This window comes from Herpailurus yagouaroundi, unplaced genomic scaffold, assembly GCF_014898765.1.
Source record: "Herpailurus yagouaroundi ecotype Mexico unplaced genomic scaffold, PumYag 77, whole genome shotgun sequence".
NCBI lineage: Eukaryota > Metazoa > Chordata > Mammalia > Carnivora > Felidae > Herpailurus > Herpailurus yagouaroundi.
This window is the reverse complement of record NW_024412388.1, coordinates 17354047-17375367: the sequence shown is the minus strand read 5'-3', so window position 1 is coordinate 17375367 and position 21321 is coordinate 17354047. Positions and strand designations below refer to the sequence as shown.

The 21321-nt window shown below is 35.2% G+C and overlaps 1 protein-coding gene across 4 annotated transcripts in view; it reads left to right on the top strand.

Moving 5' to 3' along the window:
* HNRNPR (heterogeneous nuclear ribonucleoprotein R) overlaps window positions 1-14064 on the top strand; it is a 33708-nt gene extending 19644 nt beyond the window's left edge. For 3 of the 4 annotated variants that reach the window (XM_040464581.1, XM_040464575.1, XM_040464598.1), the window contains 6 exons: window positions 1351-1527; window positions 3186-3321; window positions 5734-5948; window positions 9750-9899; window positions 12519-12640; window positions 12777-14064. In XM_040464581.1, the coding sequence (XP_040320515.1) occupies window positions 1351-1527; window positions 3186-3321; window positions 5734-5948; window positions 9750-9899; window positions 12519-12640; window positions 12777-13389 (1413 nt within the window). In that variant the 3' untranslated portion in view covers window positions 13390-14064. The remainder of the gene's footprint in view (window positions 1-1350; window positions 1528-3185; window positions 3322-5733; window positions 5949-9749; window positions 9900-12518; window positions 12641-12776) is intronic. The other variant, XM_040464591.1, reaches the window with a different exon arrangement.
* Window positions 14065-21321: the final 7257 nt, after the last annotated feature.

The window sequence follows — 21321 nt, the reverse complement described above, 5'->3', positions numbered from 1 at the left end:
GGAGAGAATATAAGGACACCGGTGACTTTCCCACACAATCTCCTTGGAATGACTTAGTGAACGAGGATTGGAGACTTCACTGAGACAGAAGGACTGAATAGCTGTTATGTGAGAATTATACTAGGAATTCAAAAGAAGACCTCAAGTTTTGCCAGACAGCAGTGAAGGTAAATTTGATTATTTTGAAAAGGGTTGTCTGAGAACAACTGTTACATTAACACCAGAAACTTAATATCTAGTAATAATTTGGCCATCTTTTGGATTGCTGTTTAACTAATCAGGTCATTTTTCATAGTATGAAAAGATGAAGATGTGTTTCACTAGAAAATTCATCTCTAACACAAACATTTACTCTTTAAGACTGTGTGTGGATTGCAAATGTTTTCATGTGAAAGATAATCTTTGATGTTGCCGACATGGTGGAAATTTGAAAATTGTGATATTAAATACTGAGAAGGTTTTTGATTGTTTAATTCTAATTAATGTTATAATTTAATCCTTATTACATAATTTTAATTAAGGTAGAGCACCAAATCCTCAAATGATGAATTTTTTTCACACCTTAAAATGAAATACTCTGACAGAGAAAGGGATAGACTGAAGCTCTGGAGGGTTTTGTTTGTTTTAATTTAACATCCAAGTTAGCATATAGTTCAACAATGATTTCAGGAGTAGATTCCTTAAGCCCCTTACCCGTTTTGCCCCTCCCCCCTCCCACAACCCCTCCAGCAGCCCTTTGTTTGTTCTCTATATTTGAGAGTTTCTTATGTTTTGTCCCCCTCCCTGTTTGTATATTATTTTTGCTTCCCTTCCCTTATGTTCATCTGTTTTGTATCTTAAATTCCTCATATGAGTGAAGTCATATGATACTTGTCTTTCTCTGACTAATTTTGCTTAGCATGATACCCTCCAGTTCCATCCAGAAGCTCTGGAGTTTTAAGTGGTAAAGATACTAGAGTTGAGAAAGCTTGAGGAAGAGCACTTCAGTCTTTATTCAATGAATGTTTTTATAAAAATGCAGAAATATTTCCCAAAGATAGATACATGCCCTTTGTTATTTTTGTGAGAAAAGGAAAAACTATAAAAATTAAAAATTTAGAGTTGTACGAATTTTGCACACTCTTTATTAATTAGCTTCCGTTTTTCCCTATAGAATATTGTTCTATGTTAATGACCCTAAGGTAATCATAATAAATCAACATTAAGGTTAACCCCCAAAGATTCAAATTGTACTTACTCCTCCTTAACCATCTTTGTGCCCCTAGCCCCTTAGAAAAAGGGCAGTTAGGCTTTATGACTCTAAAATCAAATGTTTACATTGGGATTGTAATACAGAGATTTTTTTTTCAGGTCTTCGTAGGTAAAATACCAAGAGATTTATATGAGGATGAGTTGGTACCCCTTTTCGAAAAGGCTGGTCCCATTTGGGATCTACGTCTTATGATGGATCCACTGTCTGGTCAGAACAGAGGGTATGCATTTATCACCTTCTGTGGAAAGGAAGCTGCACAGGAAGCTGTTAAACTGGTATGTGATAAAGAAATACACACCGTGTAGCAAGTCATTATTTGAGAGAGTTACCTCAATTAAAAATGTTTGCAGTTAACATTATTTTCTTCAGCTTTTGCTTTGAATGGTTATATATTGATTAAATTGGTACGTGATCTTTGCTCTGTCTTTTCTGATTATAAAAGTAAAAAAGAATGAACATACCCAAGAAATAATGTGTCAGAGAAAGTCTCTCATAATTCCTAGAAGTTATTTATTAGATTGGCTAGTAACTAAACTTTCATTTGAATATGCATTTGGCTTCTGCAGTTCCCTTTTGATTTTAGGCAGAAAGGATGTCAGTCATTACTATTAAACTTTAGGATAAGATTCTCAAAAGGGTAATGAAGGCTGGGATGGATTCTGCAGAGCATAACTGAGTAACAGCGACTTTTAGGACATAATTCAGGAAATTATTGAGACTCTTATTTTTGTCACCACCTAATCATACAATTTATTTTCTAAGTATATGCCTATTCTTTTCTATATTTTGTTTTCAGGCCCTTCAGCCTTCTCTGTCTTTAATCTTTCTCGCCTTTTTTTTTTTTTTTTTTTACTATTTTATAGCTAATCTTCTGTAATCTAGTAATTTCCTTTTTGCAGGGCCTTTAACCCTTTGTACTTAGTAGTACAATAGTATGACTACTACTAGGAGGAGTAGGAGTAACAGAGTTCTGCAAATGAGGTGTATCTTTACTCCTGTATTGGTACAACCATCTCAGTAACTTAAAATAACAGTGTCATTGTTTTTGCCTACTCTTTCCAGACATCTAAAAGCCTCACTTTGTCTAGTTCCAGTCCTTCTAGAATGGGTACCTCTTCCACCAGGGCTTTTGGTTTCATTAATCACTTCTAAATTACTTCCACTTCTAGCTTGACCCAGATTTTAGTTTTTATTAGGGACTTTTCCTTCTGACTTATTATTGAAAGTTTTCAACGCTTTATTTCCACATTTTTGGTAATGTATGGATGATTTTATTTTTTAATAATCACGTATCTTTTAGTAAGGTAATGGGTAAGTAATGTTAAAACCTAAGAAGCTGAACTTTACCAAGGAAACTATCACCATAGTGATTCAAATAAACTTTTTATTTCCTATTATTTCATGTAATTTTGAAGGTATTTTGAAGGTGTTTGATATGCTGTTTAAAACTTTTCATGTATACATTTAGAATTCTGTGTTTTGTGTAGAATGTGAAATTCTTCTAAATTTCTTTTGTATTAATTATACATAGTTGTTATTCTTTTTGTATTGTTATTTTGCCTTTGGCTTATCTGTATCTAATTTTATCTCCAAGGACCCTGAATGATCAGTCTTGGGTATTTTTTCTGAAGTTCTCTGGACAATTTTTCAGATAGATCACATTGAAATATTAAATAAGATACTTTAAAAAATAAAGTGAAATAACTGAGTCATTTTTATCCAGAGGAGCAGTGAAAGTTAACAAAACCAAACTAAGATGAGAGACCATAACGAGTTCTAAAATACACATTTATATAATGGTAAGCATGAGGGAACTTGGTGAGTTCATGAAGCAGGAAGTGTTTGACCTTAAATTGTTGACTTTTTTAGATTGAGATCAGTCGTCCGGAGTTTGGGATGGTTGTGGGGTATCTGGTTCTCTTCTTCCTTGCAGTGTGACAGCTATGAAATTCGCCCTGGTAAACACCTTGGAGTGTGCATTTCTGTGGCAAACAACAGGCTTTTTGTTGGATCAATTCCGAAGAATAAGACTAAGGAAAACATTCTGGAAGAATTCAGTAAAGTCACAGGTAAAACAAAAATGTATTTAGTAGAAGTTAGTTTTGGGACGTCTGTGGTACTATTTATAAGTACAAAAAAAAAAAAGGTGTATATTAATCTAAAAATTCAAAGAAATCTTCAATGTTTAAGTTGCCTCCTTTCTACTTTGCAGTGGTTTGGACTAAGTGTGTTCCCTCTCATCCTTAATTTCTTGGAATGACCCCTTCACTTCTGTGCCTTAGCTTTTGCCATAGTCTTGCCCTGAAGGCTTCCCAACATTAAGTGTGCTTCAGGGCCAAGAGGGTGAGAGTTCTTATCCTTCCTGTTGCCTTGTCTAAATCAGATTTTGGAAAATTTCTGATTCTAAATCCATGGAATTGAGAAGTTTGTTGAACATCACAGGTCTATATACATTTATAACTGAAACAAAATTTAACAAAACTGTTAATTTCACTTTTTATGCATGATTTAGCATGGTATTTCCTGTTCTTGTTCCTTTTTTTTTTTTTTTTTTTTTAATGTGGGTAGGGATATACTGTTGCTGGCTATGGTTTAAAAAAACATTGATTTAGACCATTACTTCCCCTCATAAAAACCATGTTTTTGTCTTCCAGATATATTATCCTTTCTCCTTCCTTGATGCTGTCATCTATTACTCTTCTGGTTTCAGTCTTTCATTAATTGGAGATTGCTCTGGCTCGTAGTGTTTCTCTTCTGCCCTAAATTGACTTATTTGTAGTACCTTTAACATGTATATCGATGAACTGTCCAATCCCCTAGCCTCCTAGTTTAATGACCACCTCATCCCCAGTTCTTTACCTCAGCTCCCCCACATCCAGATCACATTCTGGATCTTGCCGCCAGAAATTCTCCCCACTCCAAAATCTTGATTTCTAGCATTCCGCTTTGTAACCACTGCCACCGCCTGTCACAGTTGTGTTGGTTACGTACCCCTAATGGTGCAGTTCTTTGACCTCATCACTTTGTTAGTTTTCTGGCTTCTTACCCTTTAGTCATTCCTTCAGCAAGTGTTGATACCTAGTGCCTGTTAAGTGGTGGCATTGTGCTATTTGCTGGGATACAGTGGTGAATAAGATGTATTATCTGCCCTTGTAGAGTTTATATTCTGGGAAAGGAGATAAGACAAAAAAATTAAAGAAATATTTATACATTGGGGTAGGCAGTAAGCACTGAGAAGAGGGAGATGATACCTAGCTAGAGAATAGCTACTATCCTTGCTTTGATGGTTATGGGAGGCTTTTCTGATAAGATGACATTTCAACCAAGACCCAACGAATGAGGAGGATGTAGCATTCAAAGAGCAAAGGGATGTGCGTTCCAAGAGAGCAACACATACCACGGCTCCAAGGCAAGAGAGAAGTTGGTGTATTAAAGTAACTGAGAGAAGGCCAGTGTTCTTCAAATTACTGTAGAATTAAGGGTAGAATTGTATGAGATGCTACAGGGGGCTTTTGTGGACCATGTAAGGAGTTTAGATTCTTTGTGTAATGAGAAGGTATTTGGAGGTCTCAAGCAGGGAGTAATGTCTGTTTCATGCTTATAGAATATTATCTCTGCTGCCATATGGATAATGGTTTAGAGGGGCTTAAGAGGAGAAGCTAATTAATTAGTTGAGGCTGTCATGGTAGTTAAGATAGAAGATTGGACTAGGATAATAGCCATGAAGGTGGAAAGAGGTAGATGGGCTCAGAATTGGGTAGGGGAGTACAGGAGGTAAAGGAAGAAATCAAGAATGAGTCCTCAATTTCTGTCTTGAGAACCAGGAGATGGGACTGTTTGTTAGAGAAGTAGAGAAGACAGATTTAGGGAGCGGTGACTGCGGTTTTGGACATGTTAAATTAGAAATGTCTTTAAGTCTGGGCTAGAACCAAAACCTAAGCATTCTTAAGGATGTAGATAGCTTTTAAAAGTACAAAGTAGCCGATACTACCTAGAAAGAACATATGTGGAAAGATGAGAACACAAGACAGTAATATTTAGCAGTCATTTTCATTCTTGGCAAAAACCTTAATTTTTAAGTTAGATCCAAGGATGATTTTTGGTAATGAGTATTTGTTGAATGTAAGTTCTCTTGGGTTTATGTTAATAATTTGGGTTTTAAGTTCCTTGGTGTAGTGTTTTCATAAATTACAAGGTCATGTTATATCAAACACTCCAACACTATAGAATGTTATACGTCAGCATACAGTGGTTGGACCTGTTGTTTATGGCTGTACCCTCAGGACCCTGAAAAATTAAAAGGGAACATAAAATACTGTGTCAAAACCCATATCTAATAATGCTGATTTAATTGTCTACTAGGTAATTAGGGAACCCTTTTGAGGCTTCTTCAATATTTTTTGCTCTTCGGCAAATGGATTTAGGTCTGCCTAATCGCTAGATGTGTGGTGGATGCTTTTGGCTTATATATCTGGCTGTTGGTTTAACAGAGGGTTTGGTGGACGTTATTCTCTATCATCAACCCGATGACAAAAAGAAGAATCGGGGGTTCTGCTTCCTTGAATATGAGGATCACAAGTCAGCAGCACAAGCCAGACGCCGGCTGATGAGTGGAAAAGTAAAAGTATGGGGAAATGTAGTTACAGTTGAATGGGCTGACCCTGTGGAAGAACCAGATCCAGAAGTCATGGCTAAGGTAAATGCAGTTGCTTGGGATGGGGGTGAGATTATCATTTAAATTTTGTACTTAGAATAAAGCTCAATTTTTAAAGGTTTTATGATAAATATAGATTGTAGCGCTTGATCTTAATTATTTAGGCAAGGACCTGCTTTAATACCAAACTTAACATCCTGTCTTAGTATCCAGAAGTTTCTTTTAATCCTCCCTTTTCCCAGAGATTAAATGTGCAAAGGAACTGAAATGAAATCCCTTTAAGTATTTTCATACACGCTGAGAATTTGTTTAGTGCTAGGCACTAGGAGGGATACAGAGGTTTATAAAAGACCAGGACTTGTTGAATAAAGTAATGTTTTGGAGATTATGAATTGTAATCTTCATTGACCATACTATGACTTTTTTCATTTAATGGTCAAGCTCCCTTAGAGTATTGTCTCCAAGAAGAAAGACAAAGGGTTATCATGTTTGCTGTTACGTGATAGTGGCAAAATATGCATGGCAAGTCCTGTGGCAGGCCCTTGCTTTCCTCCTGAATCTTATACTTGCATTGCTGCGATCTTTGCCTGGTAAATAATGGTGCCATGAGATCTGATGGTTAGGCTTTCTTTTGGGTGACTCCAGGGATTGAAGGGACACATCAGAGTGGCATCTCTGCTGGTTCTAGTGAGTTTTTGTGTATTTTGGTGTGTCTCTTCCCTTCTTGGTAATAAGGCAGCAACTCTTTGATGGCCAGAAATTAGTGGTTGAATTCTTTTAGACTAAGAAGTCTTTCTTTAAAGGTTTTTTTTTTTCCAGGTTCTGAGCAAGTAGTCTTCACTCTAACTAGTTTGAAGGAGAGCCAGCCCCAGTTTTTACTAGTATTATCCAGTTTTTGTAGGCACAGACCTCTTTGGATTAAGAGAAGATCCATTGAAAATGAATCAGAGGCTTTCACATGTGCTGCTCAGTATCTTTTTCCCATTTCTTGAATAGATTTGTGTTAAGGAAGGGACGGGGAATTTAAATAGCTCTGATTTTTTATTTTTATTTTTTACTAACATTTTAATTCCATTTGTTTATTCTAATGCAATTTGACTTTGGGCAAGCTACTGAACTTGGATGTTCTCTGTTTTACTGGAATTGGATAAGTCTCTTAAGAACCCTTACAACTTTGACTGCCTTGTAGAAACAGTATAGTTTGTATTACATTTTCTATAAAAACGTGTTTAAAGTAGCATGTGTAATGTGTAATATATCTACACATTATAAGAGGTGAATAAAATTCCCAGAGAATGTAAGTGTAGCTGGTAATTTGCTCATCAACACTTTTCACATACCTCTTGTAACCTTTCAGATTGAAATTCATCCTAAACTTTTTTCTGTAGGGTTAGAAAACGTCAACATTTTATGCGAGGAAATATTCTTCCGAGGTCATAAACAAGTTTCAGAAAGAAAGGGAGGCCTCAATAAACTTGAATAATACTTATTGAATAAATTTGATCGAATAATATTGATTTCTTTATTGTTTTCTAAATTCCAACAGGGGGGTCCTACCCTAAAGAGTAAAAGCTTCTGGTATTACTTCACTCTATCAGTGTTGTAATTCATTGAAGATATTTTGTCAACTTGGGTCAGTTTTATAATAAATCAAAACCTAAGAGCCTAAATGTATTTTTCTTAAAGGGACTTTGTTCCTTTGGAACGTTTTAAACAAAGTTTCAACAAATAATTTTTATATAGTATGTTGTGGTTTCATCTCCAAAAAGAATAAAAGATCTATGTTGAATTTTTTTTAGAAAAGTAAACCAACGGAGGCCTGCATAACATAGAGTTTGACCTCTGTGACAACACTGCAAAAATAAAGGGGGTCGAGGTGAAAGTGGACGATGTTAGGTTTTTTCACCTTGAATTAATACCTTTCCTCAGATAATTTTTATTCATATAGCCCTTTATCTAAGGTAACAACTTACTCAGTGAGTGTGTTAATTTTTTTCTTTGAATAGGTAATACAGTTCCTTAGTTCAAAAATCAAAATTATGAAGAAAGGTATAGTCAAAGAAGTCCCACTTCTACTTAATCCCATCTATCATATTCCCTGTCCCTGATACACACCCAGTTTTAGTAGTCTCTGGTTTATTCTTTTAGAGGTTCTTTCCTGACTTTACATGATGGTTACAGGTAACCTACCATATTCACTGATCTATATTTGCTTTATTCACTCTCCTATTTCATCAGCTCTAAGGAAGTGTACCATTATTATGCATACCACTAAAAAATTATTAAATGTTGCCAATTAAATTATGACATAGTGCCTGCATGTCACATCGACTGTAAGTTGGATCCCTATTTCGGAGCTGGAAAAAAGGGAAAAAATGTCTTGCCAAAAGTGTGTCCTGTTAGTCTCTTCATATCCACTCTTAGAACTCTTCCTCATTTTTTATGGTTACATAATAGTTCCATTCTGTGGATTATACTGTGCTGTGTTCAGCCAACTAGACATTGGGTTGTTTCTAATGTTTTATTATTACAATGCTATGATGAATGAGCTTGTATCTTGTTAGTTGATACAAGTTCACATATGCCTGTAGAATAGATTCTCAGAGATAAAATTGTGGGCCAAAGAGTAAATGCATCTGTAATTATTAAGATACTGCTATATTCCCCTGTTTTACTCACGCACCAGCAAAATACAAGAGGCCCATTTTCCTCATCGTTGTTAAAATAGTGTATGATCTTATTTTGGATTTTGCCAGTCTGGTAAATGATATATCTCAAAACCATTGTGATTGCTTCTCTTCCTATGCATGGGCTTAAGTTTTTAATATGTTGAGGGCCATTTGTGTTTCCTTATATGAACCATGTATTTGTGAATTACGCATATCTTTTTGTTTCCATTGAGCTTTTTTTTTTTTTCCTTTTCCTGGAGCTCTGATACTAAAAAAGAAAGATGAACTCTAATAAGTCATTTGTCTTTTGGCTCCATTTCTGGTATTTTTTGCCATATGAAAGTCACTTATTTCTAGTAGTTGAATTTTATCACTCCTTTATGTAATAGATTTTAAATCACAGAGCCTTCCTTAGAGCAATGTTTACATAAAGGAATTACCCTTATTTTCTTCTAATATTTTTCAGTCTCTTCCCATCCCCACCCCTGTCCACCCCTTTGGAAGTTTTTGATCTATTTGGGGTTTATCCTGGTATATATAGTGTGAGGTATAAATCCAACTTTTTTTTAAGTTTTTATTTTTAAGTAACTTTACACCCAGCACGTGGCATGAACTTATAATCCTGAGATCAGCAGTTGCATGTTCCACTGAGCCAGTCAGGCGCCCCCCAACTTTTATTTTTACCCAGATGAACACTACACTGTTCCAGTGATTTAAGAGTTATAATTTGTTATATGTGGTAGGGCTAGTCTCTAAATTTTGTTCTTTTGTTCTTTTTTTCCCCCCTATTTCTTGTTTATTTTTTCATATGAACTTAGGAATCTGCTCACTCAGTTCTAGGGGGGAAAGCCCCAAAACATACTGTTTTAGAGGGTGTTGAGGGACGATGTTAAATTTTTGAATCAACCTAGCAATTATGTGTTGGTTCCTTGAGAGTTCTGTTCACAGTGTTAGGGATTTTAATGGCAGGGCAAGAGAAGGACCCAATAATCTATATAAATTGGTAACTGACAATAATTTTCTTGGTAGTTTTCATACTTTCTGTGATGTACTTTTAATATTTAATGTTTTTGAAAAGGCAAGGTTGCCATGAGGATAGGAAGAAATACTTTTAGTGTAAGACTTCAGCTAAAATTAAGTAGCCAGTGCCAATTTTGTGTATTTGTTTTATTAGGTGAAAGTTTTATTTGTGAGAAACTTGGCTACTACAGTGACAGAAGAAATATTGGAAAAGTCATTTTCTGAATTTGGAAAACTCGAAAGAGTGAAGAAGTTGAAAGATTATGCATTTGTTCATTTTGAAGACAGAGGAGCAGCTGTTAAGGTAGAGATTTTGAAATTTTGCATCTTGATATTCGAATTTTGTTGTTGAAACTTGCTAAGCCCATAAAATGACTTTAAAAACTGAAATAAAATTGGTTTTCAGCTTTTGCCGAGCTCTGGAACTATCTTTTAATTATCTGAAGTGGTAATAGTTTAACAGGTAAGACTTCATATTTCAAAGCCTGATTATTACTAACTGGGTTTGTGATTTCAGGCAAGTATTTTTAATCTCTGTATTGTTTTTGTAAACCTAGGGTTTGATAGCGTGATGCCTTGGAAATATTACAAGGTGTATTAATTAGCTGTTGTAAATGGTAAAACAGGTAATGAATGTACTATAACTACTCTGTGGATTTATGAAGGAACCTGAGCCTTGTACATGACTTCACACACAGTACAACATATTTAATTCAGCAGATGTGTTCTGAGAGAATGGTTAGTTCCTTTTTTTTTTTTTTTCTTAATGTTTATTTATTTTGAGAGAAAGAGACAGATTATAAGTGGGGGAGGAACAGAGAGAGAGGCCCAGAATCCAAAGCAGGCTCCAGGCTCTAAGCTGTCAGCACAGAGCCCAGCACAGAGCTGGAATTCACAAACTGTGAGATCATCACCTGAGCTGAAGTCAGACGCTTAACTGACTGAACCACCCAGGCACCCTTTTAGTCTTGCCTTTCTTCAGTCATTTTAGAATTCTAATAGTATTAACTGCTTTTGCTGGTTTCAGTAGTTGTTAGAGACATTTCTTGCATGTAATAGTTGATTTGATGATAGTAATGAAAATGGTGAAAAAAGTAGTTTCGTGGGGTGGCTATGACATCAAAGCTGAATACTCTGCTGTTTTTCTCTCATAATGGATCAGTATCATTTTTAATGTGTAAAATTTCTAGTTTCTTGTTCCTCTTGCCTTTCCTAGTGGGGGAAAGAAGACAAAACACTAAAAAAGATTTTTATGTATTTGGGGAATTACGTCCAAAATCCTCAGTGACTCATTCAGGCTTAGTTCTTTTCCTACATGTTCTGTTGGTGGAGTGGTGCCACCTCTAATTTGAGCAGTTTTTGTTTCCTGCCTAGGGTGTACTGCTTTAAAGTGTGCCTTATAGAATCTTTGACTTGTTAGAATTTATTAGTTTGCTGCTTTTTTTTTTTTATGTTTGTTTATTTTTGAGAGTGATCACGTGAACAGAGGAGGGGCAGAGAGAGGAGGGACAGAGGATCTGAAGCTGGTTCTGTGCTGACAGCAGAGAGACCCGTGCAGGCCTTGAACTCACAAATTGTGGGGTTGTGACCTGACCCGAGGTTGGATGCTCAACCAACTGAGCCACCCAGGCGCCCCTGTTGGTTTGCTTTTTGATGGAAACTAATTAATGAGATAGCACTGCTTATCAAATTCACAGTTTAGTACAGAATCTAATGCTTGGTTTCTGAAACTGCCAAAGGTATGAAACGGATAACTGATAAATTTACACCTTCTAAACACTCATTTTCATTCAGTCCTTATTAAATAAATAGTTGCCTCTAATTAAAAATAATCATAAAAATTGATTGGGTGGTTTGCCACATTACAAAATTTATCAGCATCTGGGAAGCTTTTGTAGACTTGACTTAGTTGCTTTAGGTGAAGGAGCCAAAAGCTAATGTGGTAAAGGGGAGAAATTAGCTTGTAGAGGAAGACTGATTTAGTCTTTCTTTGTTCAGATACTTTTTATCACTGAATGCTCCTTATAGATAGAGCATTTTATTCTGTTCATCCAGAGAAGAAAAGGTTGTGTAAGAAAACAGAAAAGCTGTGGTGAGGAGGTGATACCTTGTTACTGAGTTACTTGAACTTTGATGTATGGCAGGGGCTGTTAGGTGGAACAGCGTAGATAAAGGACAGAGCATAGAATACTTATGGTTACTACTTCCCAGGTGAGTACTTGAGTCTTCATTAGTCCACGCCTGTTCTGGCCTCTGTGCTCTTAACTGTTCAGGGGAAGTATGTTTTAGGTGAAGTGTTGTGGGGGAAACCTAGGCAATTTTTGGTCAGTATCTTGTTCCGTTTAATTGACAACCGCATTCAGTAACGTCATTTGTCTTTAATATCTTTAAGATTTTTATGGAAGAGTAGTTTCAGATTTACATGTTGAATGCCATGTTTTTTATTTAAAAATTTGAATCCTGAAAAGTTTGTGTTAATACTGGTGCTTTTCCCAGACGTGGATTTGCTTCTTTTGTATGGCTCAACTTGGAGGGGTTAGTTATTTAGAATTAAGGAGCAGTGATAGGCAGCCCTCGAAGCCCCTTTACCTTTTTAAATATAATAGTAGGACATCAAGTTTGTTTTCAGTATAATTTGGCAGGGGGGCGGAGTGAGGGCAAAGGAACAGGGAGAGAGAGAATCCTAAGAAGGCTGTCATTGTAGAGCCTGATGCAGGGCTTGAACTCCCAAACCATGAGATCATGACCTGAGCTGAAGTCAGACACTTAACCGACTGAGCCACCCACATTCTTTTGCCAGTTAAGATAGTTGTGAAATAAATTGCTTATTAATTGTATTAAGTGGCACAGACATGTTTTTGTAATTATGTTTTAAAGTACTTGTTTACTTGCAACATAAACTTATTTTTGTAATTTTGCGTAGGCCATGGATGAAATGAATGGCAAAGAAATAGAAGGGGAAGAAATTGAAATAGTCTTAGCCAAGCCACCAGACAAGAAAAGGAAAGAGCGCCAAGCTGCTAGACAGGCTTCCAGAAGCACTGCGTGAGTCTACATTTTAATAAATACATCTCTGAACAAGGAATAACTTGGTAATAGAGATCAAGTTAATAAAAAATTTAGGATTGGTCTTGATGTAAGCTAATTGTTTTTTTCTTTTCTCCCTTCCTTCCGTTGCTAGGTATGAAGATTATTACTATCACCCTCCTCCTCGTATGCCACCTCCAATTAGAGGTCGGGGTCGTGGTGGGGGGAGAGGTGGATATGGCTACCCTCCAGATTACTATGGCTATGAAGATTACTATGATGATTACTATGGTTATGATTATCACGACTATCGTGGAGGCTATGAAGATCCCTACTACGGCTATGATGATGGCTATGCAGTAAGAGGAAGAGGAGGAGGAAGGGGAGGGCGAGGTGCTCCACCACCACCAAGGGGGCGGGGAGCACCACCTCCAAGAGGTAGAGCTGGCTATTCACAGAGGGGGGCACCTTTGGGACCACCAAGAGGCTCTAGGGGTGGCAGAGGGGGTCCTGCACAACAGCAGAGAGGCCGTGGTTCCCGTGGATCTCGGGGCAATCGTGGGGGCAATGTAGGAGGCAAGAGAAAGGCAGATGGGTACAACCAACCTGATTCCAAGCGCCGTCAGACCAACAACCAACAGAACTGGGGTTCCCAACCCATCGCTCAGCAGCCGCTTCAACAAGGTGGTGACTATTCTGGTAACTATGGTTACAATAATGACAACCAGGAATTTTATCAGGATACTTATGGGCAACAGTGGAAATAGACAAGTGAGGGCTTGAAAATGATATTGGCAAGATCCGATTGGCTCTAGATCTACATTCTTCAAAAAAAAAAATTGGCTTAACTGTTTCATCTTTAAGTAGCAGTTTGCTGCCATTTGTATTGGGCTGAAGAAATCACTATTGTATATATACTCAAGTCTTTTTATTTTTTTCCTCTTTTCATAAATGCTCTTGGACATTATTGGGCTTGCAGAGTTCCCTTATTCTGGGGGTTACAATGCTTTTATCGTTTCAGGCTTCATTTTAGTTTCAAAAACAAGCTGAGCACACTGTTAAATCATGATTTTGCAGAACCTTTGGTTTTGAACAGTTTCATTTTTTTTTGGATTTGGGATAGATTACATAGGAGTATGGAGTATGCTGTAAATAAAAATACAAGCTAGTGCTTTGTCTTAGTAGTTTTAAGAAATTAAAGCAAACAAATTTAAGTTTTCTTGTATTGAAAATAACCTATGATTGTATGTTTTGCATTCCTAGAAGTAGGTTAACTGTGTTTTTAAATTGTTATAACTTCACACCTTTTTGAAATCTGCCCTACAAAATTTGTTTGGCTTAAACGTCAAAGCCGTGACAATTTGTTCTTTGATGTGATTGTATTTCCAATTTCTTGTTCATGTAAGATTTCAATAAAACTAAAAAATCTATTCAAAACATTACCTATTTCAAATTCAATTGTGTCCTAAAACATTATTTTATTCGTAATCCTTGCGAGGAATATTGTTTTCAAATTATAACTGCCTATGTGAGTGATCAAATTCATGCAAAATTTCTTGTCTATTCCAATATGTACCGTGGCTATCAGACTGAGAATTAGTCTAAATTCTAGTATTTATTCCAAATAACACTTTATTGGTTGGTGTTCTCTCATAGTCTCTTCTAATTTTGAAATTTTATCCTTTATTTTTATAAAAACAGGTTCAAAGGCTTTTGAACATTCTTGCAGGCATTGGATAATTTGCGTTAAATAAAAATGGGGCTGGGGAAGCAGACTGCAATTTATTTTGACCCACATTCTTTCTATAAAGGATAATTTGTTGCCTGAAGAACTTACTTGCTGGATAAGTGAATGTATAACAGGAAAAAATGTTAGTACTGTGGCGTCAATTGCACTGCGGACTAAACATCAATTTTAGCGTACATGATTGTGACTATCACTTCAGTTACTGGTTTAGGAATATAATTTCCAATTGTAAATTTGCTTTGAGAAGCACTCATGCCTTTTAAGAGAGGCTTAAAAATACCCACTTCTGACTTTCTGTTAATACCTCTTACTTTTATTTTATTTTTTTTTACTATCCTCCTGGCTAAAGTTTTTATTGGCCGAGTTATAACACCTATTTCCCTGTTTCCTTTAGAAATTCTGAATTATTGCAATGGCAGTTTTACTTGAGAATAAGAGGAACAAAAGAATCCCAACTTGACAGTGCAGAAAAGTCTGGATCACTTTCAAATTACCATAAAATTTTCCCTTATGTTTTATTCTTAGGTGGGTCTAAAATGTCGTTAAATTATAAAAATAAGCCATTAGAGAATAATTAATTAAAATGGACACACCTTTATTATGTGTTTTGTTCCTGTTTGGTGTCTTTTATGACAGCAGTAGTAAATTTCAAAATCATAAGCCACTTAATATGAATGTGCTTAGATCATATTTTGGGTTTCATGGCTTCTCTTTTGACTTCAAATAAGAGAATACTTACTGATGAAAGTCTATATCTCATTTCTCTTTAAAAGTACACTTATTATATAATTCAGTAAGTTAATAGGCCTTATTAATATTCCTTTTGTTTTTGGAAACTCATAAAGGAATTATATAGTCTGTTGTATTTTCAAATTAACATGGGTATCTGTTTGGTAAAGCTTAGATCTAGTTGTTTTTCTTATGCCCATGTATGCAAGTAAAGACACCAAACATTCTTTAAATGCTGCTTTTAAACTTTGAAAATACAATCTGTAGCAATAAGCCTAAATTAGACTTAAATATAATCCTGAATTTTCTTGGAAAGAAGAAAGCAATAAGCCTAAATTAGACTTAAATATAATCCTGAATTTTCTTGGAAAGAAGAAAGCATTTACAAGTAAAACTTGAATTGTTTGTATTTTTTAAAAATTTGATGTTACCAGCTACAAAGTCGCTATGAAGAAAATTAGGAATGGGAAAAACAGTGATTCTGAAACATTAATTTATTTTGCTTCCCCTACCCATCCTAAAATATAAACCCTAGCAAAAACATAAGACTAAATAAAATTTGGGTCCCATGTCAAAATCCTTTCCTTTAATTGCAAATAATATTTTACTCTCATCTATTAAAATATGCCTGAGTTGTCCCTCTAATATTGCTTTATAGGGTTTTTGTAGCTATTTTATTCAATAGAAAAACACAACTTTTTGAGCATTAAATCTCATTTTAGAGCTTTTTCCCTTGTTGATGTCTTGTAAACTATTGCGGTAGCAGCAGAGAAAATAGATTAAGAGCTTAACTTTTCACAGAAATAAATCTAACCATCTAATCTATAAACCTCAAATATGTCCGTTGAGGAGGTCTTTGTTTTAGATTTTCATTAGGTGTTTTATTTTAATGAATTTTTTTAATGAGTTCTGGGAAATTTCATTTCCTGCTCTTGTGCCATCTTTTTTGTTCCCCAACCTAATTCATTTGCTTTTACTTATGAGCCTGCTGCAGTAATGTGCGTTGGGAAATCTATTTATTTCATATTGAGGCCAACCTCTTCATAGGTACCCTCCTGAGACTGACATAAATATCCCCCTTCCCCTGGAATGCTAATTTTTATTTGATCACTCATTTATAGCAGTTGCTTAAATGTATGTATTTATATGATGGTGTTTTAATTTTTTAAAAGCAAAAAAGTTCTAATAAGTTGCCAGATTTCTAATAAATCCAAGTTTATTTGATCAATTGATACGGAAATTGAGTTACTATGGTTCTGTAGTTAGTTTTTTAAGCGAAAGTTCAGCATAATTGTTTTTCAGTTTTCTTAGTTACTGGGGTTATTCTGCATAAGAAAGCCCAATGCTTTCTGCTAGTAGACAATTTTTCTCTCATTTGACTTTGAAATCCGACTTAGGAGGTGAACCCTCTTTTTAAAAAGAACAGCATGCATCAAAATAAATTTTGTTGTAAATTCCAAAAGAGAAGAGACCTAAAATTCCATTCCTAGCATAAAGCCACATAATATTCTTGAAACTCATTACATCATTTGCCTCCTGCCCATTTGGATAATCATACCTATGTTTTATTAATTGTGTATTATTTGTAAAAACCAAAACCCTTCCAGTAAATACTTGCTATAAGGCTATTATTTGTCAATTATAAAGACTTTTACATATGGTAAAATTTGCAGTTTGATTTTCCAAAGAGGATTTTGTTACATTGAGCTATCCAGTATTCTTAAAGAAAACCAACTGAAGTATGTGGAAGAAATTTTAATGTTAGTTTTGTCCCTTACCGTGTGGCATTTCTTAAGTGAGCAGCTAAGAAAAAGCCTTATAGAAAGAGTGCACTGGATTTATAAGTGTGTTTATGTTTCTCTAAGAATGGGAGCTTCTGTTAACTTAGTTCTGAGTAAGCCTGGGGATTGGGTGACTGACTAGAGAATTCAGAATGACAAATCCACTAACCAAGCATGTTTACTTTTGCACTAGAAGTTTGTGATTAGTTTTGATTTTTGAAATGCAAACACCAAGCCTTAAAAGTACTGCATATTTAATGTATTAGTCAGTAATTAATATTTGTATTTAATTTGAAGTATAGTTACTGTTAATCTTTCTAGAATAGTTTTTTTTTCTTCTTAAATATATATACATACGTATTTTTTATTTAGAGGTTACCAGAAGCTCTGGGTTTTTTGTTTTGTTTTTGTTTTTTAACCATTTTCAGATGTTATCCAGAAATCTGCAAGTGTACTTTTCCTGTTTTAACTCCTTCCTTTTATCACCTGACTATCAGGGAAGCGAGGTTGAGGCTGCCCTGACCTGACATGTCATGATGTCGACTTGCTAGGTGGGGTTCGCTGGGGACGATAACCAGTGGAATTGTTGGTAAGAAATTTTTTTTTCCTATTTTTTTTTTTATCAGTAGTGGGGCATTAAGTGTGGGAGGATGCCCATATTTTATAAGTGGGCATTTATGTTGGCCTTGTAGACAAATAAGACATAATATTAAATAATTTTGTTCTTAATAGGAACATATAATAAGTACTTCATACTTTGTATTGTCAAATTATAGTTTAGCAGGAAAGGCCTGCAAGTATGAAGTAATGAAATACTCAGGGTATATTTTAAGTGATCGAAATAGACACCTTACAAGATAGACTCTAAAGTCTCTTAGACAATAAATTTGCTTTTATTTTACTGTGATTTCAATCCCTCTAATATCTTTATTATGTTTGCATTTTTATTGGGTAACTTAACACATAGTTCATCTTAAGAGATGTTTATTGCACGCTAATTTTAGTAAAAGTAGGAAGGTGTTGATAGAATGGAGGGTTTAATAAGCATTAGGAGAAATTATTTTTAAATCTTCCAGAAAATTTTAACATTGTAAAATGAAACTTAAAAGTTCTAGCAGTTTCATAAACGGCAGAGGGCTTGTTTTAAAGATACATTTGATATAATGACTTTGGGTCAAGAGGAAATTACATAGCTAAAATACTAGGACCTTGAACAGAGTGAAACCACAGATCTGTCAACAACTGTGTTTTGTCTGAAACCCAGGACAGCTGCTGGGATTAGTAGACACTGGTAGAATTTAGGAGTACGTTTTTAGATGATTACTTAAGATTAAAATCTCTCATAATGGAGGATTCCATGATAGTAAAGTATAAATTAAGGAAATTACCTTTAATAACTAAGCATTTCTGACCATAACCCATAAAAAATAATTGTAATATGTCTGATTAAAAGTAATTATTCATGCCTGAAGAACCTCCCTAATATTCTTATGCCTTCTTTCTCAGTTGAGTGTATCAGTCTAGGAAGAATCTCTTAGATGTATGTTAAACGTTCTAGTGTCCTGAAATCTTGTCTGTAAGCTTGCTATAGATTACCTGTAAATCGCTACAATGAAATTGTACTTTAAAAATTGCAGTAATTGCATTATTTTGTTGAGGTACTTGTTTCTCTTTTGACATATTATATGTGTGTATCAGTGATAGAAAAGATAGAGATTGCACTAATAATGGTGCTCTTTGGAAAACTTGTTATAGTAAGTAGTAGGAACACTCAAGTGATTCTGAGGGGTTCATCTAAGTTAAGGAAAACGCAGTACAAACTCTAGTTAGCTTTTATATACTAACAGTAAAACACATTTCGTGGGGTCAGAAAAGTAGATATTACGGGGGAAGACTTAAATTCCTCAAATATAAACAAGGGCTTTCATTTTATGTAGTAACTTTGTTAGGATCCTGTGAACATTACTTTTCTTGATTTCTCATCTGTGATGGTTGGACAAGAGGGACTTTTCTAGCTTGTTCAGTAACATAGGTAGAATTGTACTTTAATGAATCCAATTAAGATGTTTAGTACTATGTTATAAGGCTATTTATATAATTGAGCTGAAAGCTCCTGCAGACACTACATTGCTATATGCACACAGTAATATGAGAATATCAAAATAGGACCATTTGCAAGACCACTTAATCAGTTTAATAAAAATCGTGCTTTTGGTACAGTGTTCAGGTACCATAACTGTATTGGAATATTTGTACAATGTTAAATATTCTTAATAAAATCTAACATGTTCAAAATGTTGTGTTGGTGATTTTGGGTGGGGCGTGCTGATTTCAATTGTGGAAAACAGATTCAGTATTTCTATAATTCAGACTTTTGTGGTCAAATGGAGTTCCTGTCTTCAGATTCAGTACTAGATATTGGGCACCTTTTGAAGGAAGGTAGTGAAGGAGTGGGAAGAAGTAAAAATAAAAGGGCCGAAATTGAGGGGGTTGTTAAAGTGTCAGGAAGTAGCTTTACTGGGGGGTTAGACCTGGGTCTACAGGTGTAAGATGGGAATGTTGGCTTTGGCATAACAGGCTGCCACTAACTTTTTCTGATATAATTATGGCATTTGGAAATGATACCAGAAAACATACAGAGGTGGACAAAAGTAAACACTTAACGCAGCGTTTTCAGTAGGCATTTTATTCCCCTGGTGTTCTTGACCCCTTGACATAACATGTCAACAGGTGAAGAAGTGGTGAGGGAATATTTCAGGAAGGCTGTGTTGGAGGGTTTAGATGCATCATTGGGGAAATGTCTCCAATATACAAGAAGTACCATATCAAGAGCTAATTCTTAAACTTTACGAGGATTTCTCTTTTAATACTGATCCCATTCTGTTGAGGAGAGCCCTAATACAGTACTTATTCTCATGAGTTCTTTCTACCAAAAGAGGTAGAAATTTTGCAACTCAGATGGAAATTTACTTGAAATAATGTGCTCATTTTTCTGCAGATACGTACCAGTAACAGCAAAAAAAGATCTAGGAGGAAAGTGATAGAGACCTAATGATCTATAAACAAATTGAGTGAGAAACCCTTCACAGGGAGTATTCTGCCTTGTTTCTTTGAAATGAAGACTGTTAAATAAATGTGAGCTAATAGAGGGGAAAAAAAAGTGATTGCCCTATTGTTTTAATATAAGAAGAGTAGACAAAATACTTCCTCTAGGTCAGTATTTTCCAGAAAGATTTTATTGTTTTATTGTTTTTGTTTTCCTTTTGTCCAAAATCAACAGATCATTCACTGAGACAGGAAGGAATGTTCTAACAAAAAAATATTTAAACTTGGGCCGCTTTGAATGTTGACAGAGTTGGGGTTAGGATCGGCAGCTTACTGATTTATGGTGTGTTTTTTTCCAAAAATAAGAGACCTTGCTTTTGACAATGGATTTAGGCTTAGGCTCTTGGTATCTTTTGGCTCTACCTAAAGCCCTGAATTTATTTAGTTTATGTTTTAGAAATAATTAGATTTTATTAGATATTTTCAGTGGAGTGTATTATATTCACGTAGGGGACTATTTTCTGCCTATAGCTATGAAAAACACATTTCTATTGACTTACACTTGAAATTTGTGACTGAACTCAATCATGTATAGGCATTTCCTCAAAAACTAAGAAGGAAAAGTAGTGTTTTATTCAACTATTTACCCAAAATTCCCAAAGGGTGATTTTTAGGTCCGCCTAGCCATTTATTAGGAGGGCAGGAGCTTAAAATTAGTTACAAAATCGTACAACTCAAGTCATGCCTTTAAAATAACAGGTTCTCTCACTTTAAAATTATTTTCTACAAGGATAAAGGTGAGGACCTGTATTGTCAAGGATAGTGACATTGGGGCGAGGGGCGGGGGGCGGGAAGGAGTTCAGCTTCAATTTTCAGTAAAAGGGAACATATTTCCTTAAATATGAAAATACTGCATTATCAAAGATTTCATATACTGTATCAATCAAGCACTGTTGAATAGAATTTGGAGACAAAAACATGCCTATACTTCCGATACTTGAGTCAGGAATCCTTTAAATCTGCACATATCAGTTGTCTGGGTTTGTATGTAAGTAGATCAAACAGCAGTGAATATTGTTTAAAAAGCCATTACTGTTTTTGTCAGCTAAATGGTTATTTTGAAATATTTGTGTTTTATATTGATCAAAATATTATCAAAAATTGTTTTTGTTAAGCCTATTGATTATAAAGGGGTTTATATGTTTTGCTGAATTGGTGTGGTCAGAGCAACTTGGGTATATTTCTGGCAAGTTATGATATAACTAAATATTTTTGGTTAGATGTTTAACCAAACATGTTTAACATTGGCTGGTCATATTGAAACTTTCCATGCTTCCTGTTAAGCAGAACCTTACCAGGTTAATCATATTTAAGTATAACCTACATAGAGTTGGTGT